The 24,681-nt window shown below is 41.0% G+C and overlaps 3 protein-coding genes across 4 annotated transcripts; all 3 read left to right on the forward strand.

Annotated features, from left to right (window-relative positions):
• The first annotated feature begins 4,305 nt into the window (after positions 1–4,305).
• spo11 (SPO11 initiator of meiotic double stranded breaks) lies at positions 4,306–10,835 on the forward strand. The gene is made up of 13 exons (XM_029505457.1): positions 4,306–4,373; positions 5,210–5,323; positions 6,050–6,138; positions 6,546–6,612; positions 6,743–6,851; positions 7,209–7,295; positions 7,691–7,727; positions 7,803–7,912; positions 8,007–8,106; positions 8,490–8,527; positions 8,921–8,997; positions 9,412–9,523; positions 10,716–10,835. The coding sequence occupies exons 1-13, from the start codon at positions 4,306–4,308 to the stop codon at positions 10,833–10,835; spliced, it is 1,128 nt and encodes a 375-aa protein (XP_029361317.1).
• Positions 10,836–13,220: 2,385 nt separating this feature from the next.
• On the forward strand, positions 13,221–16,257 carry LOC115046504 (5-aminolevulinate synthase, nonspecific, mitochondrial-like). The gene is made up of 9 exons (XM_029506930.1): positions 13,221–13,410; positions 13,547–13,720; positions 14,053–14,272; positions 14,392–14,576; positions 14,703–14,882; positions 15,037–15,201; positions 15,291–15,559; positions 15,757–15,919; positions 16,097–16,257. The coding sequence occupies exons 1-9, from the start codon at positions 13,221–13,223 to the stop codon at positions 16,255–16,257; spliced, it is 1,707 nt and encodes a 568-aa protein (XP_029362790.1).
• Positions 16,258–19,719: 3,462 nt separating this feature from the next.
• On the forward strand, positions 19,720–24,105 carry LOC115046506 (dual specificity protein phosphatase 7-like). Of its 2 annotated transcripts, XM_029506931.1 has the most exons (3): positions 19,720–20,508; positions 21,365–21,793; positions 22,542–24,105. In XM_029506931.1, exons 1-3 carry the CDS (start codon positions 20,133–20,135, stop codon positions 22,850–22,852), a joined length of 1,116 nt encoding a protein of 371 aa, XP_029362791.1. In that variant the 5' UTR covers positions 19,720–20,132; the 3' UTR covers positions 22,853–24,105. The 2 variants fall into 2 exon arrangements, with proteins under 2 accessions (XP_029362791.1, XP_029362792.1); XM_029506932.1 differs by lacking the exon at positions 21,365–21,793.
• The last annotated feature ends 576 nt before the right edge of the window (positions 24,106–24,681 follow it).

Raw genomic sequence — 24,681 nt, forward strand, 5'->3', positions numbered from 1 at the left:
TTATCTTGTATACTGTCTCTTTTTGTCCACTTTCATCTCAGGTTTTAACTTTAATTTAGGCCAAACTCTGCCAAGAGCATTTCTGAGAGCACACAGACGCACACTCTCTTTCCACTATGAGCCAGGACAATCTGCACAAATACACACCACTTCAACAGGTTGGAGCATGTACTAAGCAAAGAAGACCACACAGTAGAGTCGTGAAAAAAAAAAAAAAAAAAAAACCCTGGAAACTCTTTCACCCTCCGACAACACAAGAAAACACTCCACATAGTATTTTTCTTCTCTTCTCTTTCTCTATAGGTGCGCTCATTCCGTCTGCCTGGTTATCTCTTTTCAGCAGCCCAAAGCATGTGGTCAGAGGTCATATTAATATTTTTTTCATATGTTCCCTCAGAGAGCAGCAGGCAGTGGTATTTTGAAGGCCTGTGGATGCAGGGAGGCAAATAAGGCTCGATCTGGCCGAGCAGATCAAGAGACTGATAAAGTAAAACTTTTTTCAGCGTAAACTGAACCTCAAATGAAGCAGTGTGAGGTCGGGGTGCAAGGACAGGAGAGGGTTGAGGCACATTTTTTCCACCACACCCCTCCCTGCCTGCCTGTCCCATCTACCCTTGTCTACGTTTTTGGCATAACCCCACTGTGTGCACTGCACAAACCAGCGGCCTGTTAAAACAGCCTAACCAGGTGGAGCCGAACTATTGCAAATGCTCCCCTTCTGGTGTCTTACACTTCCAGGGGCCTCATGAACACATGAGGCACAGCTGTGAGAAGAAACAGAAGGGGTGGGCGTATAACTGCTTTGAAATAGTAAACTTTATATATGCCATTCAGGTTATGGGAACAATACAATTTGCAAAAAAAAATAGAAAATATATATATATATATATATATATATATATATATATATGTACATTTGGATTCTTATTCAAATTTTGAAGCACCACATTATTGGCTTTCTTTTAGTAAACTGACAGCATTAGATGACAAACATAAATATTGCCAAATAACACACATTTATCTAATGCCTTTCCAGTCCCCCTTGCTATCACTCAGCAGCTACTTTCACCAGTTTCCGATATGTCCCCTCACTCCTGTGTCTGCCTGTAGCCAGATAAGGCACTCTGGAACACCAGAGTAGTTTGGATCTGATTCATAGCTCTTAGTCCAGCCAGCTCCATCAGTCATAGTTGGTGTCACTGACAGTCAGAGATGCCGTTTTAGTTAAGCTTCGCATAACGCCCAGCTTAGCGGGGCTTATCCATTGCAGGATGTTATCACTCAGGATCCCTGTCACTCGTGTCATCGGCACAAAGTCTGGGATTGACACTGAACTGCTCTCCTCACCCGGCCACATACTTATCAGCATCCATTACCGAGGTGTGAGGGCCTGATAAATGTCCACGCAGCTCAAACCAGGGGTCACATTTAGATTCTTGCCTGTGCAGCTAAAGGCTTTGCCCCTTTGACTCTTGCTCTCATCACTCTGTAATGCTGTGTTGGCCTGTCAATCACAGAGGACCCTGGGTGATCAGTCAGCTCCTCTTTAGAAAATGCTGGTCTGAGTGAGGAGCCATTAGAGAGGAGGCAGCATTGGCTGAAGCCAAAAGCTGATGAGAAACAGAGAAACAGGAGAGCCTGAGGTAGAAAGTTGGGGAGGGGGAGATGTGCTGAACTATGTGAATTGTGAAGGGAGGGCAGCTCTGTTTTCTATTTGTGAGGATTAAGTTGACAGATCTGTATTTAGTTTCTTTGGGCCTCTAGCTGCAGCTAATCCCCCTCACCTGCAGTGGGTCCCCCCCTCACCCACCCACACACCCTCTCTTTCCTCTGACCCTACAGCCCTTACTTCCCCCATGATCCCCCCTACTGCCCAGCACAAACACTCATCCCGAGACAAGCACATGACTCGTTGCACTCTGTCTCCTCAGGTTAGGGCCTTACACTCGACACAAATCTGTCCCAGGCCAAAGGCACGGCAGGGGTCTGGAAGAAAAGAAAAAGGAACCCCACAACCAGCGGTCTTCCACATATTAAGATTTTTTTCATTGGGTGAGAGGTTGTCCCTCATCAGTTAGAGATAGCAATTACTCCGAAATCAAGAGCCATTGCTACGGAAACAGCTTGTCAAAGTCACTCAGGGGAAAGGAGGACCTTTGGTAAAGCTGCATTAGGAAATATTCAGGGTCAGGTCTGGGGCATGGACCTCTTCTCTTTAGATCTTGGCTCCCACACAGTCTGATCAGCCTTCACACTATGAAAGACAGACTGCAGTGCCTCCGAAAACACACACAGCATGACTGCCAGCAATTCTGAAAGGTGGGGACTGAAGATGACCTAATAGTCATAATCGCAAGATGATGTAACAAAAAAACAGAAACAGGTTTTGAAGGGTTTTTGGTGAAGCAATACACTGGATTCCCTCAGGGCACTGTATTAATTTAATGTCATGCGATGTTTGGGGCCTAGAATAACTGTAATTAGTCATTAGCTGTCTTTTTCACTTAAATGAACAATGAAAGGAAGCACAAGCAACATTTGTAGCACCTTTTGGAAACCCTGAAACACATGTCGATCATCAATATCACTACGCACAACCATTATCAATTTAAAAATCACTTCCACATGGGGTGACAGATACAACAGATATTTGCTTTCTCTTGGACTCTAACCACAGCCAATTACTCCCCACCTATCCTACTGAAGCCACCACACAAAAACAGAAACAAACATACACTAGACACACCTTTGGACAAGAATCAGCAAGCACACAAAGGGTCTCATTACAGAGTGCCACGGAGGGTGCTAACGGGGATTTTTCTAAACACCACCAGCACAGGCCTGCAACCGTACACCAATGAGGCGCTAACTGGCCCACACACAGACCTGAATATTATTAAAGGACATGACTTGCATAAGTGCGCTGACCTTTGGTTTGAAGAAGAACACCGGTAGCTTCTTGCAGTCATTTAGAGGCTGTGTTATGCATTCCAGGACATCAATATTTACTATTATTTGTTTAGCCTGGTTCCTCTGCATTTCCAACATAACTGCATGAATACAGAGAACAAAACATTTAACAAATTAAAGCAACAGGTAAACAAAACAAACCAACAAAAAATATTATGAAAGACTTGTTTTATTAAGCTTAACTAGCTATATACTGTTGATCTATAGATTGACAGTTTATGGAAATGTTGGGGCATAAAATGTGAATACCTGTCCAGATCAGTGGTAGATAGATAGATAGATAGTTCATGAATGCTTTAATTTTATGTCTGACTTTAAGTGCCTTCATTTTTGTAATCAACAACATCCAGTGTTTTTTTCACATGAATGAACCTGTTAGTTACACTCTCTGATAAATATTTTTATAATGTTTTCAGTAAATATCATTTATTTTGCAGATAGAAGAAAATACTATTGACTGGCAGGAAGGTATATGTGGGACTGAATATGTAATTCAGCATAGTATTTAACCACTGGACAGTCAAGGACTACAAGTTTCCTTTTAACGAGCTTTTTTTTGACTTCATTCATTTAGGCACCATCGATGCATACAACACGTTGAATATCGTCTTACCTTGTAAATATAGCGGCAGTAATCACATCGTGGCAGCGTTTCTGGGCTTTTGTTTTTTATTTTTTTTTTTTTTTGGTCAAAGACAACATTTCTGCATCTTCCTGCCGGAAGTTGAAGAAATGAACTGCGCACTGAGGCTGCGCACTGGAACCGTGTGGCGGGAACTCGGTCTGGGCGGAAACGAAAAGTCCCATGTTTGACAGTTTATATTAAACTAATGGGATCCCCGGCGGCTGAATTGTTTTTCGAAGTTGACAAGCTTCGTGCTGAGCTGCTGAACAATGTGGAGGACACCGCAGTCTGCCGGCACGGCGGAGAAATAATCAGCCAGTGAGTAAATCCAGTCATCTGCTGGAGCTGTCCGCCGAAGCTAATGTCAAGGTTAGCTTGTTACCCTGTTAGCTTAAATGGCTCTCCAGTTGAAAGGTCATTTCCTCATTCTAGAACCTTCGCTTCAAGGTAGCTCTTTTTTTTTTTTTACGAAATTTTACTTTATTTTTGTTGTATTTTTATTAAAAATTTTGTTCGTCAGTTGTTGAGGGGGTATTTCTGTGGGGAGAAGGGTTTACTCAAGAGACGAGCTTCTTTCATTGGAACTGGGCAAATCTGGAGGATGCCACCCGATTCCAGCTGAGATAAAGGGGTGTTTTCGTGGTGGCCGTGCTGGTGCAAAGGTGAAGGCCAGGAAATGGAGATATAAGCCCTTTCTGCCACCGATCGTCATGGGAAATGTCAACTCTCTGCCCAACAAACATGATGAGATGGAGATATTGGTGAAGACTCAGACAGTGTACTGTGAGTGCAGCCTCGTGTGTTTTACTGAAACCTGGTTGAATCAAAACATCTCTGATTCCTGTGTGGAACTACCTGACTTCACTTCTCACACGGATGGACAGAGACACTAAAGCTAGTGGAAAGAAGAAGGGAAGAGGACTGGCTTTGTTACTGTCAAGGAGAAGATATGCTGTCCAGATATTGAATTATTGGCAGTTGGTGTGAGACCATACTATGTACCAAGAGAATTCAGTCATATCATAACAATACTTGTGTACATTCCAGCCAAGGCAACTAATGAAGTTCCATGTGAAGTTCTCCATGAAACTGTTGCCAGGATACAGACTAATGTTGTCTTTAGTGATGCAGACTAAACATTGTGTGGTACTTGTATTGATATTTGGAGATTTCAACCCCTGCTGACTGGATAATGTTTTGTTTTTTGTTTTTCAATATGTTTTTTTTTTATTTAAATTTTTTTATTTTGATGAGCTCCTGACTAGGTGAATTTCCCCTTGGGGATCAATAAATTTGTATCTATCTATCATGTCAATCTGAGGTTACTGTAGCGGACGGGGTTGGGGGGGGGGTGCCGAGTTGATGACATCACTAAAAAGCTTGGCCAGTGAGTTGGTTTTGTCAGAGGTCAGCCGCTTGATGTGTTAGTATATCTCTATACCCTTTGACAAGAGGTATATCAACTGAAAACTGGATGTTTTTAAGTTTCAATATGTTATACATGAACGATTTCTCACATTTCTCACAGATGCTGTACTGTGTGACATCATATTGTGGTCTTGCGTCAATCCTCTGTTTTAAATTTAGTGACATGATTGTATCTTTTTTTTGAAGCAGGGAAGTTTTGACCCGCATCGAAGGCATAATCCTAGAAATAGTGACCAGTCTGTCCAAAGGTGAAGCCCCTGTCCTGACACTGACCAACAGATCCAGCTGGTCCAACATCAGGTAAACTAAACACTAGCATGAAAAGTTTTTTTCCCCCACCTCTGTAGTCATTTTGCAGACCAACTCTTTTGGATCCATGCAGGCTCTCTGACCTTTAGAAGATAAACACAAGCAGTCATATTGTGTAAAGAAATAAATAAACATTTACCTACATAGATCTTTTTGTGGGAGGTCAGGCCACACAAGATGATCTAATTGCTGTTAAATTTACTTAAAAAGCAAATACATACTTGAGCTCTGAATTTGTATCAGGTATTTTAAACACATGACACAGAAAACCAACAAATCAAAACGTAAAACTTTGAAGATGAAATAACTTCCTGAGCTCAGTAGACAATTGTGATAGGAAATTGAAAAGCACTGGTCCACACATACACCTACATAAACACTCAAAAACAAATTTGCAAAGGGCTTTAATGTGACAAGGCTGCAGAGATCTTTGCTCTGAACAAAGCAGGTTGCCGGGTCGTTTTTGATCAAAATTTGCTGCTGCTTAAAGCACATTCTGTCCCACAAAAGTTTCACAGAGAAATCATAAAGGTGAAGTGCAAGGGGAGGCCTTCTCATAGGTAGCCCTCAGGGTGTGGGGAATTTTAGATGGGTTACAGGTGGGAGCTGATTTTCAAAGCTGTAAAAGTAAATGTAGCACGCACAGTCTGTGAGGATTTCTTTAATGGCCTCTTTTTTTTCCCACTTAAACCGCCATACATTTTCTCCCCACTTAAGTTTTGACAGAGCCATCGGACTTCAAATGAGTTCAGGAAGTTCTGTCAGCGTCATTAGGAGCGACTGTCCTTCGTCTGTCACTAAATTTGGTGAGAAGATACTCACACATTCAGTTGTTTTTTTTTTTTTTCTCATATTGCTTCATATGTGACTTTGCCGTTCCTGACAGCAGGCATTCCTTTTAGTCAAAAAACCTCTACAGTGCTAGTGGATTCCATGTGGCTTTCATTTATATTCATTGTGAACATATGTATCTGTAACTGCACAAACGGCAGTAAAAGTCAGACTTAGTCTTAGGTGACAAATTGGCAGCGACAAAACATGTTGAAAGAGGCTTTTAATGATTTTTACCACATGAATTTCCAAATTAAGAGCAGAATTTTCCTTTTCACTAGTGCCCTTTCAAGATGAGTACAAAACTCATAACAGTCGGTATTGCGTTTAATGTTCAACAGAGAGTTGTGTTTAATGTTGTTTGTTTCTCTCTTTTTAATAGCACAGATTCTCAAGATTCTTTCAGTCATCTACAGACTTGTCCAGAGAAACTCGTATGCTACAAAAAGGTTATTGGTTTTCGATTCACTATTAGTTCATACACCAAGTACTTAGCAAATTTAGTAAAAATTTTGAAGCAGCTTTCTCCTGGTTATTGGCTAATGTTCTCTCATGGAAATTGAAATCTTTTTTCCACAGAGACATCTATTATGACAATACTCAGCTGTTCAGCTCACAGAAAGCTGTTGATCATATAGTGGATGATATCTCCTGCATGCTAAAAGTTCCTCGCCGATCACTTCATGTTGTAAGTGTGCATGTCCGTGGTCATGTGTGAAAGAGCTCATATACTGTACAGTTTGCACAAACCTTCCCATTCCATAGAAGTTTGTCCAAACTGTTGATCGGTACTGTATATATAATGTGTCTGTGTGGCATTAAGACCTTGCTAAATTCCTCCAAATTCTCTTTATTATAGTTTAGTCCCACAGATGAAACCTTTTAGTTTAGTGTGTTATTTTTAGCATTTTGTTCTGCTTAATGTAACTATGAGGAAAAAATATGACAAACAAATTGAACTATCGCGTTCAAAGATGCAGAAGTATGTGTACATACTACACAAGTTTAACTTGATTACATGTGTGCATAAATCCTACATCATCAGTTGGCCACGTCCAAGGGATTCATTGCAGGTGACTTGCGTTACATGGAGGAGGACGGCACAAGGATTGACTGCCGCTCCAGCTCTGTGGTAAAGTCCTATCAACAGACATCGTCTCCATTGACTGAAACATTGTTAATATTACCACATTGAGAAATATTACATGACGTTATACTGAGGAGTTTTTATTTCAATTAAAAGAGAAAGAAATGTTATTGGATTTACTAGTAGAATTTGTCTCACCACCTTCCTCTCGCCTGTCTTACAATGTTTTCACTTGGTGTATGGGACATTGCTGCAGGCATCGACCCTCGACTGCATACAGTCTGTGGTACCAAATTAACACCTACCACAGTCAGCAGACGTGCATGTCTGCAAACTGTGCTGCTAGAATATGCAACACAAACAATATGCAAACATTGCTCCACAGTACCATGAAGTGTCAACAACTCCACAGGAGGATTTACAGTATGTCTCTGTTTCAGGCTGTTGCAGTTTCATCAAACATTGGTGGCATCAGGAGTATCCTTTCTAAGGCTTTTAAGACTTCATCACATTGTTGTAGGAGCTATTCTTTTTCCCTTGACTGTTTTTCAGATATTGTGTCATCTGCAAAATTTGTCTTAATAGTTGAGAAGGATGCAACTTTCCAGAGGTTGCTAGATGACAACTTCTGCACAAAGCTCTTTCCATGCATCATAATCACAGTGTGTTTCCTTTCAGTGTGACATAAGTCGTTCGTTTTCATGTGGGTAGTGTCAGTGTTTTTGTATTCATGACAGATGTGCTTGTGTGCATCAGGGCAAAGGTGTGCCAGATGTGAACAGCAGGTTGATGGTGAGGAAGCTTTGGGACACGCTGCACATCCCCATATTTGCTCTGGTGGATGCCGACCCACATGGTATGCATCATCTGCCCGAGTGCAAACCAATTTTACCCCTCACGCATACTTCACATAATTTCACATATTTAACAGTACTCGATTCTCCCTTGATCTGCACACATGCTCAGTAGTTTTGCATGTCCCACGAAGACAGCAGATGTTAACACCTGTCATTGTGCCTCTTCTGGTTATTATTTCCGTTGGTGTGATCATGTCCAGGTGGGATCACTCTGTTTCCATCAGTCACTGTACCTCCAACCCTTTTCCCATTGCATGACAAGACGCATGTGTAATGCTTTACTTTGCTCTAAACTCCGTCACATATCTTAGACGATTATTGCTCTGGTATGTTGGTGATTGCAGCATGTCTCTGTCGTTCCCTCTCTCTTTCATTTTCTCAGGCATTGAGATCATGTGTATCTACAAGTACGGATCAGTGGTGAGTCCCAGCAATCCCAGTTATTCCTGTACTGTATATTATCCGATGTGGCCTGTTCAGTGTCTCTCTGTTAGCAATATGTAATTATGCCCCTGTTTTAAGTAAAAAAAAAAAAAAAAAAATTTAAATGGAGCAATCATCCATCTCACAATATTTAAACTGACATGGCATGGGGTGAAAACGTGAAGTGATTGTATAGCAATGTCTTTGTTTATCACTGCGAATTAGTGAAATCATCATTGTGTTCATTAACTTGGGTTGGGATAACCACATTGTGGAGGCCCGGTGCTGATTATCTGTGTATGTACTTGAGACATACTGTATGTTTAAGGAGGACATGTGTCTCTGAGTGTGATTGGGCGTGTGTTTGTATGTGTATGGGTTTTTCCATAGGCCATGTCCTTTGAGGCCCACAGTCTGACGGTCCCCAGCGTTATGTGGCTAGGCCTCCTCCCCTCTGACCTCCAGAGGTTTGGACTCAGCATTCGCTACTTCCTACTTCCTCCTCCCGCCTCTAATTGGGATTATATTCTGGGGACATTTAGATTGTTTGTTTTGGTTTTTGTTGCTGTCGCCCTCACTTTTTTTTTTTTTCCCCCCAAAGGAACTCTGTCTGAGTGCATATTGAGTTTTAAGTATATGTCCCCTTGAACAAATTTAGGCCAAAAGGACTTTGTGACATACATTTAAATGTAGACCTTACAGTACTTCTTCTAATGTTTGCCACTAAATGTACATATAATGGCACTCCAATCAGACACCCTTGAAAATGGGAGGAAGTGTGCCATCAGAATCACTTCCATCAGCAGAATGGTTTATTCCTGCTGTCATTTTTAGGAAATGAATGTGGTCATGTGTGGTAAAATCAATGTTTCACTGCTCAGGTTGTGGGTTCCCAAGGATGTCCTAATCCCCCTCACCAAGAGAGATGAAAGCAAACTCAGCAGCCTCCTTAAACGGCCCTACTTAACCAGCCAACCAAACTGGCAGAAAGAGGTGGGAAAAAGATTAAGGGTTGGAGCGAAAGCTGCACAGAAATAAATGAAATTTAAAAATTAATAAAGTTAGATGGAGTGTTAATGGGACATGTCACTTTAAATAAAATAATTATTTTATCTGAAATAGCAGATTTTTTTTTCTTTTGCTGTTTTCACTTCAGCACTTAAATAAATCTGACCTAATAGGATTAATGAGTTTTAACATTACCATATTCCTTCTCACCATGGTCTCAATATTAAAGGATAATTCTCACATCCCTAACATATTGCTCTCTTTTTGTAGGCTCATAGATAGATAGAATGTTAATGTTAAGGCTGATGACTTCTCAGTCCCTCCAGGATTTTGCAGGCTTTTCCGTGATTGTTTTGGCCTAAAATGCCTGATTGCAACAGCTTTTTCAAAAAGAGGCTTTTTCCCCAATATAATTGCATCAGGTAGTGATTTTACAAATGTTTTATGTTGTTTGAAGTGTTTTCTGTAACCTTAGCCCAAAAAAGCACAGGCTTTCAAAAATTCTCTCAATTTGCTTTATATTAGCATATTAAAATCAAGTGCAAAGAACATATTTTAACATTGACAACAATTAGCTTTTATATACACATTAACGTAAATAATGGCATCCCCAACTTTGGTCTGCTCTCATGGTCATAATTTCATTTTGTAAGCTTACCCTCTTAGACTTAACTCCCGCACACATACACACACACACCATTTGAGACGCTGACAAAATATAGGGTGACCAGAAGTCCCCAATTTGGGCACCCTCTCCCCGAAATGTCCGCGATTTGAATGGGGGAGAAAAAAAGTTGCGTGCAGATTCAAATGCAAGTTATTACAGTAGCCAGTTAAACTACTGTGCTGAAGTTGTTTGTTTTTATTTGCTTTTTTTTTTTTTTTTTTTGAGGCAATAGTGACTTGTACGAGGTTAGAACTAACTTGGGTTGGGACTACCAGTTTTGAAACTTCTTCATAGCCTACTCATTTTCATTAATACATGTTGTCATGCGGGGGCAGACAAACCTGATTGGTCAAATTCGCAGTGATTGGGTAAAATTGCAAGTATCACGGGGACTGGCTGAATATTTGTTGATTGCTACATGACAATGCGAATTGCTGGAGGGGCTGATGTATTCTTGTTTTCACAGTCTCCTCTTGCATGCCCCTCAAAAGGATATGTTTGCTCTTGTAGATGGAACTGATGACACAGAGCAGGGTCAAGGCTGAAATACAGTCCCTGGCAGCCATAGCTCCTGATTTCCTGACCAGCATTTACCTGCCCAACAAGTTACGTTATGGAGGCTGGGTATGAACACAATGCTGCCACCTAGTGGAAGAAAAAGAAAATGCTGAAGCTAATAGACAAGAAAGATTCCCTACTTGAACATCTGACCGCACCCTCAATTTGTTTTTAGATTTGTAGATTTGTATTAGTTCAGCTTGCACTGATATCAGTGAGGGTGTAGTTGTGTTTTCTGTGTTTCAGAAATGTCTTATCATACCATTCAAGCCGCTGTAATCCCTCTGACAAAGCAGAGGAAAGTTCAAGTTCTTATTCCTCTCTGGCCAAAATATTTGGCCTGGCTCTTACAGTGTCTTAAAACGCAACACACCACTTTTTATCACTGATCAGTTATAAAGGATATAAGATATGATAAAGATGATTGTTTAATAGTTTGGAAGTGGAGTATCTGTATAGTTGACATTCATTGATGTAAAACGAATAAAAACTCACACCACCTTTCTTGATATAACCTTTTCTCCAGCAGATGGAGACAGTATGCATTAAATTAGGTGTAGAAATTATGAAATACGGAGCCCACACGATCACCTCTGTCTGTGACGTTGGTAAATAATCAGTAAATGTTCTCTGTATTTCACTTATTGTGGTTAGCTTTTAATTTATTTGAAGGTTTCAAGTGTCGCTGTGAGGTAAGCCAGGTGGATTCACTGCTTTAAGATACATTATTATAGATGAGAAAAACACAATGTAAGGTAAAAAAAATATGTGTGCTCTAAAATATTTTGTTCATATTAACAACCCTTTATACTTAAAAGGGTTAAAAGGAGGAAACAAGATGTAGGCTTACCTGGAATTGGGGATTTACTTGAGTGAAACTAAAGCTACCAAAGAGTTTAAATGTATTTACCAAGTACAAATCCAGCAAAATTCAAGTACTGGCATCAAGATCTCAAGGTATTAAAAGTCAAAGCAACCTGCTCATCATGGAGAATTAATGTATTCAGTCTATAATATATATTCTACTATTGAGTCATTATTATTGATGCAGATTGTGTTGTATGTGGTTTTATACATTTATTATGACTCGTGATAACTTCTGTCAACGTGTTTAGGTGTAAATGGGTGAGAGTTTTTCTGTTAGTGGAGCTGTAGCTGTTTTCTAACTCTTTTTAGTACAGTTCCCATAGTTTTCTTTGTGAATTCCTGTAAACATTTCATTTGGTAAATCGCGTTAAATGGCCACAATTTTAAGCCGATTATTAAGTTTTTATTCGGCTATGATGATTGTAACTCAGTGACTAATTTGAGACGAGAAGCAAATTTGGGGGGGGGGGCGTGGCTTCGTGGTTGTGCAACACACGGCTATTACATCACCCCGGTGTGTGTTGCAATTTCTACCGGCTGGAGTTTCCTAAAATGAGAGAAGACTAATCCAGAGGAGACCAAGGAGTCTGAGCACTGAACATCATTCAGGTGCGTCAGTAAACCAACTGCATGACAGAATGTAAGAGATGCTAGATGGTTGAAGATGATCTGACCGTTTTTTGTTTTATTTTTACTAATATCATGTGTTATTCTATGCTTTGGTAAGCTGATCCTGTTTTAAATTTCTTCCTTAAGCTTGCAACTTTAAAATGGTGCTTTTAACAGTCTGGACTAAAAGCCAGCACATTATGTCTGAGTGTGTGAGAGAAATGCTCCACTGCACGTTTTCACATTAAATCATGGTTAAAATGGTAACCTTGTGGATGCTATAATAATTATAGGACCGTGTGAATCAATGTGTAATGAATTAAAGCTTTATCATTTACAGTCTAGGTCTTATAGGTGTTGTCCTTCTAGGTAATCTCAGTAATGATGTCTGGGCCAAGGTCACTTTGTGTTTTCTAAACTTTAACAGTTCAGATAAGAGATCCAATAGCATTGAATATAATCTAACTGGATTTGAAGACCTGCAACAAAAATCTGTTGGTTACAGTCTATTCTGCTTCATCGGTAGCAGCCTGAAGGGCTGAACTCATACTGTCTTAGGTGAGATCACACAGCTTTAGTAAATAGAGCAGTCCTTGAGAGGCCTTCCCTTTTCCGCTTGTCAAGGACAGCTGACTATAGAGCACAGTGAATGAAATTGGTCTCTCGTCTCAGTGGTCATCAATCAGTCATGTTTTGCAAGGCATTTCTGATCTGTCACATCAAATTGGACTGGGATGTGTTCAGGTAAAAAAAAAAAAAAGATTTTTTTGAGCTCTTAAACATTATTTTCTTTATAATTGGCTTTATCACCATGTGTGCTGTCTGTCCTTAAGCATTGTTTGATAGTGTTTTTCGAATGTAGCCAGGAGTGGGTTGTATTCCAATATCTACTGATTGACAGCTTTTTGGTTGACTTCACAGGAAATCGATTTATCTGAACATAATTTGAATGCCCTCGTCTTTAGGTTAAGCCTGTTTCATATGGATACCATGGTCCGCCGATGTCCTTTCCTTACCGCTGTGCCCAGTGTTTTCCTGCAGCTGGCAGGGCATTCCTCACTGGTGAGCTATGCCCAGAAGTGCCCTGTGATGATGGATCTGGCCTCCAAACCACTGGCCAGAGCTCTGTCTTCTTCAGCTTCTTTGTCAAAGGGAACTCCAACAAATAATGGTCAGTCACAAGACAAATATTAATTACATATGATTTACTGCTCTAGCAAAACTTGAAAATATGATTTAAATTGGTTCGGTACGTTGTTCCTATTTTGTAGACTCATAATTTAGATTTTTCCTGCATTATATTTCAGATCAGAAACATGAAACCAAGTCCCGTCAAGGACACATCATGCCACCCGCAGGTCAGGCTTTAGGCTCTAAATGTCCTTTCCTGGCTGCAGAGATGGTGCAGACAAAAGGCAACAGGCTTGTAAGAGAGGCCAGCATGGATCTGCAGGAGGATGTCCAGGAGATACGCTCTGTCTGCACAGGTAAACAGTCACTGCTTTGAGCATGTGACACGCAGAGTTAAAGAACGTCATGCACTGATTTAAAGATTATTACCGCTGTGCAACTTCTAACAAGTGTAAATTCACCGGTTATCAATCTCTATCAACGCAGACAAGATTGACACAAGGGTTCCAGAAAGCCATTTCCAAACAATATCTTCCAAAGTGTCACACCTGTTAAAGGACAATCTGTCTGAGGGTAAGAAAACCAAATTCTTCCCAAAGAGCAATAATTCATGAAAAGAGAAAGAGATTTTTTTTTTATTTTTTTATTCAATTCAGAAAATATCTCTCTTCTCATCAATCAGTTGTCACCTTCCAGTATGACAAGTTTTTTGAAAAGAAAATTGAAAGCAAGAAGACGGATCACACATACAGGATTTTTAAGACGGTGAACAGACGCGCCTCCTCATTCCCAATGGCAGATGACTACTCTCAGTCTGTTCATACAAAAAGAGACGTGTCTGTGTGGTGCAGTAATGACTACCTTGGCATGAGCCGTCACCCCAGGGTCACCCAGGCTGTCATGTAAGTAAGCGCACACATCACTGATCACTTATAACAATCAGTATCATAAATATAGCAAAACATAAGTTAGAAGTTATCTCTTTTCAATTATTTTCTTTTGTTTCCCCCCCCCCTTGAAGTGAAACTGTACGAAAGCATGGTGCTGGTGCAGGGGGAACCCGAAACATTTCTGGAACAAGCAGATTCCACGTGGAACTTGAACATGAGCTGGCTGACCTGCACAACAAGGATGCTGCACTTCTGTTCACTTCCTGCTTCGTTGCCAATGACTCCACACTGTTTACTCTGGCAAAAATGCTGCCAGGTGCATTAGATAGTCTGGAAATATTAGAAAAGAAACAAGAAAACTGAATCCAATTTGGACTGAGTGTTCTCGTACTGTAGATGGTTTAAGCGCTAACATTTTCCTGTCTTTTGTTTACTCTTCTAGGTTGTGAAATCTACTCTGACGCTGGTAACCATGCCTCAATGATTCAGGGTATAAGAAACAGCGGGGTCAGGAAGTTTATTTTCCGTCACAATGACGTCAACCACTTACAAGAGCTGCTTGAGAAGTCTGACCCATCAACCCCGAAGATTGTTGCCTTTGAGACAGTGCATTCAATGGATGGTAGGTAGCGCTGCCCTGCTATTCAATGTTTCCGTTTTATTTAGCAGAACTCTTATTGTTATGTATTCATTTAAAAAGTGCTCCTTTTTTGTTAAAAATAAAGATGTGCCCAGTTATTAAACCATCCATCTAATGGACACTGTGCTTTTTAAAGGGGCCGTGTGCCCCCTTGAAGTAATGTGTGACATCGCCCACAACTTCGGTGCTCTTACCTTTGTGGATGAAGTGCATGCTGTGGGGTTGTATGGCCCCAGGGGAGGAGGGATTGGGGACAGAGACAGAGTCATGCACAAGATGGACATCATCTCTGGCACCCTTGGTAAGAGAGAGTCTCAGTAAACATTTCATGACACTCTTGCCTGTTGCATATGTGACTCTCTGACTTGTTATGGGGTTTTTCGTTTCCAGGAAAAGCATTCGGCTGCGTGGGTGGTTACATTGCTGGCACCAGTGCTCTGGTGGACACAATTCGTTCCTACGCTGCAGGCTTCATCTTCACCACTGCCCTGCCCCCCATGCTGCTGGCAGGGGCAAAGGAATCCATCAAGATCCTGAAAAGCGAAGAAGGCCAGATGCTAAGGAGGAAACATCAGAGGAGTGTCAAACTGCTCCGACAGATGCTGATGGACGCTGGCCTTCCGGTGGTCCACTGCCCAAGCCACATTATTCCTGTTCGAGTAAGAACATGAAAATCGTATCTGTTTCCCCAGCTCTCCAACACTCATAGTATACTGATGGGTACAGTTAGCTAAAACTGATGCAGTCTAACAGAGACTAAGGGGATAGTATATTCAACCAACAGGCAGCCTTGTACAAACGTATAATGGCTGTCCATCTGACACTGATTCTGACTCATAGCACATCTGTTCGTCAGGTTGCGGATGCAGAGAGGAACACTGAGATATGCGACATCATGATGTCTTCTTACAACATCTACGTCCAGGCAATCAACTACCCCACTGTAGCTAAAGGAGAGGAGCTGCTGCGAATCGCCCCCACACCACACCACACTCCACAAATGATGCACTACTTTGTCGGTAGGTCAACAAGGAATTTGCTGATTTTACATAGGTTTAAAACTAAATATTTGTTGTGGGGATTTGAAATGTATGGGCAATGTAAAAGTTCAATTCATCTATTTTTTTTTTTTTCTTTCTTTTGCCCTTCTTATGTCCATATTTCACAACGTGTGTGTATCTGCTCCCTTTCTGCAGACCGACTGGTGAAAACATGGATGGAGGTGGGTTTGGAACTGAGGCCACACTCCTCAGCAGAGTGTAACTTCTGCCAACAACCTCTTCACTTCGAGCTGATGAGTGAGAGGGAGAAGTCCTATTTCACGGGACTCAGTCACGTGATTTCAGCAGTGGCTTGATATGGAGTACAATATTAAACCCTGGTTCTTTTTAAGCTATGTATTCAATTTAAATTAAATATATCTATACATATGTAAGATCTGTCCTCCTCATCAAGTTTTTTTAAATGCTGACCAAGACCTCTTAAAAATGCAGTTGTCTGAGGTTCTCAATGCAAAAATAGGTTTCAGGGCATTTAAAGGTCAAATTAACATTTTGTAACTACTATTGGTTATTAAAACACTGTATTTGTAATGGCCATCAGCGGCAGCAGTCATCATTGTCACATTGAAATTTTATTCCCTTTATATGTCCCAACTGGAAAATAAAATCCTCTCATGGGATAGTAAAGCTCTGACCTGAACTGAAAGCTATCATAAATGCAAATGGACTCACATATAATACGAAAAAAAAAAAAAAAAAAAAAAATAAAATAAAATAATATATATATATATATATATATATATATATATATATATATATATATATATATAAATAAATATATATATATATATATATATATATATATATATATATATATATATATAAAAAAATACAGGGATTTAGGTGGGCTGTCTTACAGATTTTCTGCCAATGTGCATATTATGTGTTGCATAATATGAGATGTAATCTGAATATCTGAACATTTCATGCTATAATCTTTAAAAATGAAGAGACTGAGGTGTCAGAAGGGATGGATTTCATAATCTGTCTCATACTTAGTTACGCGCTAAACATGGTATCTCTCCAATCATGACTCTGGAGCACCTACATTTTTGTGGACTCATTCAGTTTTCTCCTTATACAAATATAACACACAGGATATCTGATGCACCTACTGGTATATATGAACTATTTCATTATGTACAGTGCTCCAGAAAAAAAAAACAAAAAAGAAATTCATTTTGCTGAATGTGAAATTGCATCCCCATTCACAATTCTGCTACAACTTGATGGAGCAGACTGTCGGCTCAGGTGCCACACCAATCATATGACAAATTTTGCAATTTTTTTAACCATATTTGTTGTAATATACTGCATTGGTTTGATTCTTTTGTTGAAGAGCCTGCTGATTTATAGCAAAAAGACAAGTTTCAAGTTCCTGTCAAGTGTAATCAGCTTAAAGGCAGATTTGCGGTCATTTGGTTTTTCATTCATGAAATACGTTTGATGCCATTCTTGGTAACGCCACATGGAGGCATACTGGCTTCTTTTTGTAACTGAGCCTGTGACGCCAGACACTTTGCAGATGAGTCATAGCTGGTGCAGCAGCTTTCAACCAGCACCATCAACCATTAGATGGTGCCAACAGAGAACAGGATACTGTTGTTTTGCTATCAAGAAAACGTGGAAGATCAATTTGGTTGTAATACAATGCAGCAAATACACTTGCATGGGGTTCCCAACTTGCCTTAGTGCAGCAGACATGGAATATCTGATGTTGTAGAGGATGTTAAATTTACTGAATAGTCAGATTTATGTGCTGGTTACATAGAAACCTGGTGAGTGAATTGTAGCTTTTTATTACAAAGTTGTGTTGGCGCTATTATCTACCCTGTGGCCTATGGGAGCTATGTTAAGAAAGAATTAGTTCAATAAAATCCCTATACTCCCACATGCAGAGAAGCATCAATGGGGAGGAAGCGCCCCTACCATCTGCCTCATCTCTCAGTCCTTTCCACTGTACGTTTGCACATGACACAAGTGTGTTTGTTTGCCCGCTGGGTATGCATGAAAGCTTTCAAAGATGCACTTCACATGCAAATCCTATGATGCTGAAAACTGAAGGCCTTTCCTCTGAGAGAATTACCATCAGCTCACGTTTGGAGCACATTATGTAATGTGGAGTGTCGGTGGAAATGGAGCAGTCAGGTGACTACTCCTATTGTGCACATGCAGCAGACTAAGAATATCTATCTTTAAAGTTCTGTGTTTTACATTTGTTGGAGTGATTTTGATTTGGAGACGCATTCCTTACGAAGCAGGCCTTCACCCATTGCAAAAATCCAAAATAATTTCCCTCATCCATCACACATTGTAAAAAGTCTTAAGGCAGATCCAGCAAATCCCGTCTTCCTGAAGAAGAGTTAAGCTGCACCACCAAACGTGATTATGAGGGGCTTCAATCAAGGAGTATGTGTTTGTGTCTTGGTTTTCAAACTCTTGACTCTATGTGGCTGTCGGATGCAGGTGCTTATATGGTGTTTTGGTGAGTGGCAATGCTATGGCGCCTGTTGTGCGCCTGATCTGTCTCTGGTTGAGAGCATTTGCGTGAGTCTCTATGTTGGTGTTTGCACACGTTAAGCTAAAGTCATCGTTCTGTGTTAATCCTGATGCTCTGCACATCTGCGTCTCCCTCACTCACGTGTGCAGACAGATGAGCTGCATGGCTGGATTCCCACTGCTCACATCTCTCCCTCTCTCATTCCCTCTCCCACTGTTATTCCTCCTCATTCCCTATCTTGCATTATTATTCACAGTATCAAATAGTGAACCAATTAAATGTTATGCTTACGTTCCAAGAAAAAACCCTGATTCACAGTGACGCCTTTGTAAATTTCTTCTTCCAGTCACCATGTGATATAGCTTGATCAAAACCAAAAACAAGCTGACTTGATACACTTCAGTTCATAAATAAAATGACAGTTGAGGAAGAGAGCACTTTCAGGGGTGTGTCCAATGTAATAATGAATGTTATCGTGATGAAAGATAAAAACTCTTCCGTAGCAAAGTCTTCTGCTGCGAAAATCATCAACACAAAACGCTGTCTAAATTAAGGGCAGTGGTATTTCCTCCTATAATTACCAACCAAAAGAAAACTAGCATCCCCGGCCTATTTGTCTGTCTTTGCCTACTATATGGAGGGTGTGATTTTATTGCAAACATTAGCATATTGTAAGCATTGCAACTGCTGATATTGCTCTATATGATGATATAATGTTATTTCATGTATAACAGCTTGCCAAAATCCTAAATATTTCTCTTTCAAGTAAGGAATCAATGGGATTTTAGATCATCCACATTGTATCCACATCCAAATGCATTATTATATTCAATAATGTCATCCAACCTCATCTGTCAAGAACTGTGCAAATATTACAATATTACTGTCCCTCAGGCACATTTTGTATTTATATATTAAAGTTTCAATGTGAAATAACACGTTGCCCAAGGTCAATTGAAGATCATTTGGTAACCTACAACACAGCTTCTCTAATCCTTTGTGTGGATGTAGGAATTATATTTAGTTGTGGTGATGACAATCGGCACAGATATCAGTATAAACTAAAATCACTAACACTCGCTGAGAAATGTGACCATCATGTCACGACACCATGCAAAATAGTGACTGATTAAAAAATCAAAATATTTTACTTTCTCACACCAAACTTTGAGATTTCTGCTATGGCTTTAAATCATAAGGAATAAACTCCTCCCTCTTGAGTTGCTGTACTGTCAACTTAAAAAAAAAAAAAAAACCTCCCATGCATCGGAATGGTCGAAGGGGAATGCGCATGGAGGACCCTGGTACGGTGGCTGAAGTTGATGAACAGACTCTCGGCTCTTGAACATCCACATTTCAAAGTGGTGCCTCGGTCTTCTGAGTGGAAGTAGGTGTGCAGTAGCCCCGGGCCAGGTCAGATTTCTGACTGATGGGAACAGAGAGGAGGAAAAAGAGGAAATCTCTCCGATCAAGCTGAAGCACGGTGCACTGGCCGGGCAACATGTAACACTTCAGGGGCTTTTTTTTTTTGTTGTTGTTCGTTTGTTTTGTTATTATAATAATTATTATTATTATACTTCTGTTGGGAGACATGGAGCTGATCGTCGCCTGGTGGACCATGTAGTGAGTGTTTTACCCCCACCCTGCATGCGGTAGAGATCCGAGTCCGATATGACTAATGTGACGCCGAGTAAAAGCGTGGAATGGCTGCAGCTGGAGCTGGAGTCCGGCGGCGGCGCCTCTCTGCTGCTGCTGGACTGCCGCTCGCACGAGCTCTACGAGTCGTCCCACATCGAGACCGCCATCAACCTGGCCATCCCGGGGCTGATGCTCCGCCGCTTCAGGAAGGGCAGCATACCGATCCGGACCATCATCCCCAACCACGAGGACAAGGAGAAGTTCATCCGGCGGTGCAAGACCGACACGGTGGTCCTGTACGACGAGTGCACCCTGGACTGGCAGCAGGACGGCGGCGCTTCGCCCTCGGTCCTGGGCTTACTCCTCCAGAAACTGTGGGAGGACGGCTGTAAGGCGTACTACCTGGAGGGTAAGCTTTCCTCTGCTTCTTTCTTTCTTCGTTTGTTTGTTTGTTTGTTTGTTTGCCGCGTCACATGAACTAGTTGGACTTTCTTTATTTATTTATTTATTTTTTGAAGGCGGTATAGTTAGTAGTTTCTAACGCCGGGAGTCGACTTGCAGACGCGACCCCGCTCATTGAAATACTCTTACTCGCGAACATTCCCAACGTTTTGTCTAACTAGTTATAAAATGGTGATAAGACGGACACAAAGCTGCTGATCCTCCAGAATAATAATAATAATAATAATAAAAAGACGCTGTCAGGGTGAACAGGCGCTTTTCACGCGAAGGAGCTTCTGAACGTTCGAACGCCGACGTCTTTTAGTCTGAACATCAAACGTCAAGCCTGATTTTTTTTTTCTTTTCTTAATCCTGTATTTTTCATTTATTTGTTTAATTCTGTTATCGTTGGCGGCGTTGTTGCTGTTACTTTGTTGTTTTGTAACGTCACCTGTGTCGACGCTGTTGTCAATGAACGGTGTCCGTCCCTTTGGTTTGTGTTTCTGCTCAGCAGCGTGTTCAAAAGTTTGTGTCACTGAGATTCTCAATTAAAATTCCAAAATGGCTGCGCCATGTTTTTGCTCTTGCAGGAACAGGCATGCATTTCATGAATGGTCGTTTTGGGGGGAACTTGAGTTAGTATTCTGAGGCTTTAATTTAATGCCCAGCAGGCTTCCTTTGTTTAAAATGTGATATATACATATATATATGTGTGTGTGTGTGTGTGTGTGTGTGTGTGTGTGTGTGTGGTGAGCTTTTTAATTTAAAGCTCATTCAAACATCTAGATGTGAATTTGTTATGTGCCGTTCTGGCTCTTGTCCAGGTGGATTTATGAAGTTCCACACAGAGTACCCAGAGCACTGCGAGACTCTCCTTGACAGCTCCTGTCCCAGCTCCTCGCCACCGCTCTCTGTCCTCGGCTTTGGAAATCTGGGGATCAGCTCAGACTGTTCCGATGGGGAGTCCGATCGTGAGCCAAGCAGTGCCACGGAGTCCGAGGAAAGCCCCATCCCCAGCAATCAGCCCGCTTTTCCTGTCCAGATCCTTCCGTACCTTTACCTGGGCTGCGCCAAAGACTCCACTAACCTCGACGTGCTTGGCCAGTACAACATCAAGTACATCCTAAACGTCACACCCAATCTCCCCAACATGTTTGAGCATGATGGCCACTTCAGGTACAAACAGATTCCTATTTCGGACCACTGGAGTCAAAACCTTTCTCAGTTCTTCCCAGAGGCCATATCATTTATAGGTGAGTGGATTGATAACTTTGTAGCATAAAACTTACAGACAGACTCATACTAAAAAAATGTATTTGTTCTCTTCACGAGTGTGTATTTGTACTTTTTTGTTCTTCCACAATGAATGTCAGAGTGCAAAATGAATTAAGTTGTTGCGTACTAATCCTGTCTAATAGTAGTGAGGTAGTCAGTACTATCAGACAGGATTAATTACTTGTTGGCAATAAAAATTCCCCTGTTGTCATCTAATTTTCATAAGAAAAATGTAGTGTTGTAGAGCTAAAAATTCTAAAAAATTTTCCTCCTTGAACGTACTATGTTTCAGTTTTGATTCACTCTTTCTCGCCATGAGAGCACCTGAAACCGCAGCTTCTGACTTGTTTGTTTGGTAGTATCACGGTAATGTGTCATCGACAAGTTTCCGAAGCGGTTTAGTGGTAGACAGAGGAAATACATGCTGGTTCCACGCTCTTGATTGAACAACAAACAAGCTGTAGTGTGGTTTAGTCAGCACTTGTTTGTAACAAAGAGGACACTATATGCTGGTTTGTTTGTTGTTTTTAAGGCTTGTCAGTCAACAGCCAGAACTTTGCAGCGCCGTTGTTCGGCCAATATCAATAACCCTACAGTCAATAGCACAGCAAAATGTTACTAAATTAAGAATACTGCACATCTGAATACAGCACAGGAATTTATTGTCCTTGTGTAGTTTGCCTTGGATAAGTTTTTGCTGACCGCCATTATCCTCTTTAATCACAGATGAGGCTCGATCGAAGCAGTGTGGCATCCTGGTCCACTGCTTGGCTGGCATCAGCCGCTCTGTCACAGTCACTGTAGCCTACCTGATGCAGAGACTCAACCTTTCTCTCAATGATGCTTATGACTTTGTCAAGAGGAAGAAGTCCAACATTTCCCCAAACTTCAACTTCATGGGTCAGCTCCTGGACTTTGAGAGGACGCTGGGGCTGCACAGTCCCTGTGATAACCGTTCCACCAGTGAGGAGCAGCTCTTCTTCACCACACCGACCAATCACAACGTCTTCCAGCTGGACAGGTTGGAGTCCACATGAGGATCAATCTGGGGGCATTTATGTCGCTCCCTTTGGTGTCTTTGGGGTTTCCTGAGCCTGTCAGATGGCCAACTAGGTGACACGGGTTGTAAGTCAGTTACACCATTTGTGCACCAAAAGGACCTACATAAATTTTTTAAAGGAACAGCACCCTTAGCAGAGAGCACGCTCCATTAGATCAAATGTCATTGCCTTAATAGCTAACACAAGGATGAATTTTATAATCCACCCTACATGGCATTAATGAATGTCATGCACAGCCATAATAGCAGGACATTTCATAATTTTTCTATTGAATCTAAGATTGTTGTTCGACTGTTACTTGTTATTCACCAGCTGTACAGTGGATGTTAATGTATTTCTCTGTATTAGTCGTGACTTTTGCCTTGATGTTCTAAAGGCAACTTTTTAATCAGACTGTTTCTACCATGGACCGGTTTGAGACGTTATGGCGGTACTCTAGCGTAAAAAATATAAGCTAGTTCAGCGGTCTCACTATCCAGTTTTTCTTGTGCTTTCAGTCAGAGTACCTTAACTAATATCTGATAAACACCAGGATGTTAGATAAAGAGGCCACCTGTTGCGAAATGTGATAAATAAATCATGTTACTCTACTGCACATTCCATTGCTAGTAACGGCATCATTTACTTGTTTTACAAAGAACCTTTTTTGAAACCTTAAGGTCATATTGCCTAGTACTCTTGCGGCCTTGACCATACCTTAACATGAAACGAGACATAGGGAATAGCAGGGTTTTTTTGCCTCAATTGAAACCAACAATTGTGCATGTAAACAGCGCATAAAGGAATGGATGTCCACCGTATTTCTTATTCTGTCCATCTTCAGCCTGCAGCTACTCCTTCTGTGGCACAGTAATGTTAAGGGAAGCATGAAGTGTAATCAGGTGTTCTCTATTGCCAGTGTTGTCACAGAACAAATTTTTGAGTTTGATGTGTGAGAGGGAATGAAAGGAAATGAGTTTGACAAATGTGTTCTTACCTCATCGAGAGATATTTTCAGGGATTTTTATACAAGGAATCTGCAGCTTCTCATGGCCTCTTAAAATTGCATCCAAGGGCTGTTTTGTAAAGATGTACATAAAATATGGTTGTGAAAGGACCATTTTCTAAGAAACATGAAGAATGCGAAAGTGATCCTATTTTGGCCCTTATGTATAGTGTATGTAAAACTAAATGTCCAAGACATTCTGTAAAACTTTATACAACAAATATATTGTATATTTTTACTTGAACATCGTTTGTTTGTCGTTGTTTACACTTTGCACTTCTTTACTCAAAGTTCGCAGCAGAAATGATTTCAACAAAAGCAGTTTTGTGGTCAAGCCCTCACCAACGAGTGCTCTGAAGTCGGAAATTTGCAGCAAGTAGCTGCTCTATGTTGGCCAGTCCCAAGTCTGTAGGTGTGGTCAGATGTCTGTTTTCTGTCCACTGTGATGCCTGGCTTCCTGTCTCCCACGGGCTTTTTGACACAAAGACATGTGACAGTGCCAGATCTGTCAATACCACAGCGCAGCCACACCCACCGGCAGTCACTCAAATAGCACTTAAAGGAAGTGGAAGATGACACAGCATGTGCTCAACCACAGATAAAACATTTCCGACAGCTTTCCTCTGCAACTGGGGAGTAGTCAAATTGAAGTTTTGTGCAATAACCAGTGTAATAACAAGTGTCTGTCCAGCATGCTTTTGCTGATGAGTGTGGTTTGGACATTAATCAGCAAAAGAGCAATACTCTGTATTCTCTCATGTTAAAAGGAGTAGATGGACGTTCCCCAATATCAACACATTTTGCACGTATTTATTGGAAA

This window comes from Echeneis naucrates, chromosome 7, assembly GCF_900963305.1.
Source record: "Echeneis naucrates chromosome 7, fEcheNa1.1, whole genome shotgun sequence".
NCBI classification, from domain to species: domain Eukaryota; kingdom Metazoa; phylum Chordata; class Actinopteri; order Carangiformes; family Echeneidae; genus Echeneis; species Echeneis naucrates.

Coding starts and splice junctions, on each gene's coding strand:
- LOC115046504 (XM_029506930.1), top strand. CDS start 13,221: ATGGATACCATGGTCCGCCGATGTCCTTTCCTTACCGCTGTGCCCAGT. Junction 13,721..14,052: donor CCAGGAGATACGCTCTGTCT/GCACAGGTAAAC, acceptor CTCATCAATCAG/TTGTCACCTTCCAGTATGAC. Junction 15,560..15,756: donor GCCACATTATTCCTGTTCGA/GTAAGAACATGA, acceptor TCTGTTCGTCAG/GTTGCGGATGCAGAGAGGAA.
- LOC115046506 (XM_029506931.1), top strand. CDS start 20,133: ATGACTAATGTGACGCCGAGTAAAAGCGTGGAATGGCTGCAGCTGGAG. Junction 20,509..21,364: donor TAAGGCGTACTACCTGGAGG/GTAAGCTTTCCT, acceptor GCTCTTGTCCAG/GTGGATTTATGAAGTTCCAC. Junction 21,794..22,541: donor AGAGGCCATATCATTTATAG/GTGAGTGGATTG, acceptor CTTTAATCACAG/ATGAGGCTCGATCGAAGCAG.
- spo11 (XM_029505457.1), top strand. CDS start 4,306: ATGGGAAATGTCAACTCTCTGCCCAACAAACATGATGAGATGGAGATA. Junction 6,613..6,742: donor AACTCGTATGCTACAAAAAG/GTTATTGGTTTT, acceptor TTTTTTCCACAG/AGACATCTATTATGACAATA. Junction 7,728..7,802: donor AAACATTGGTGGCATCAGGA/GTATCCTTTCTA, acceptor ACTGTTTTTCAG/ATATTGTGTCATCTGCAAAA.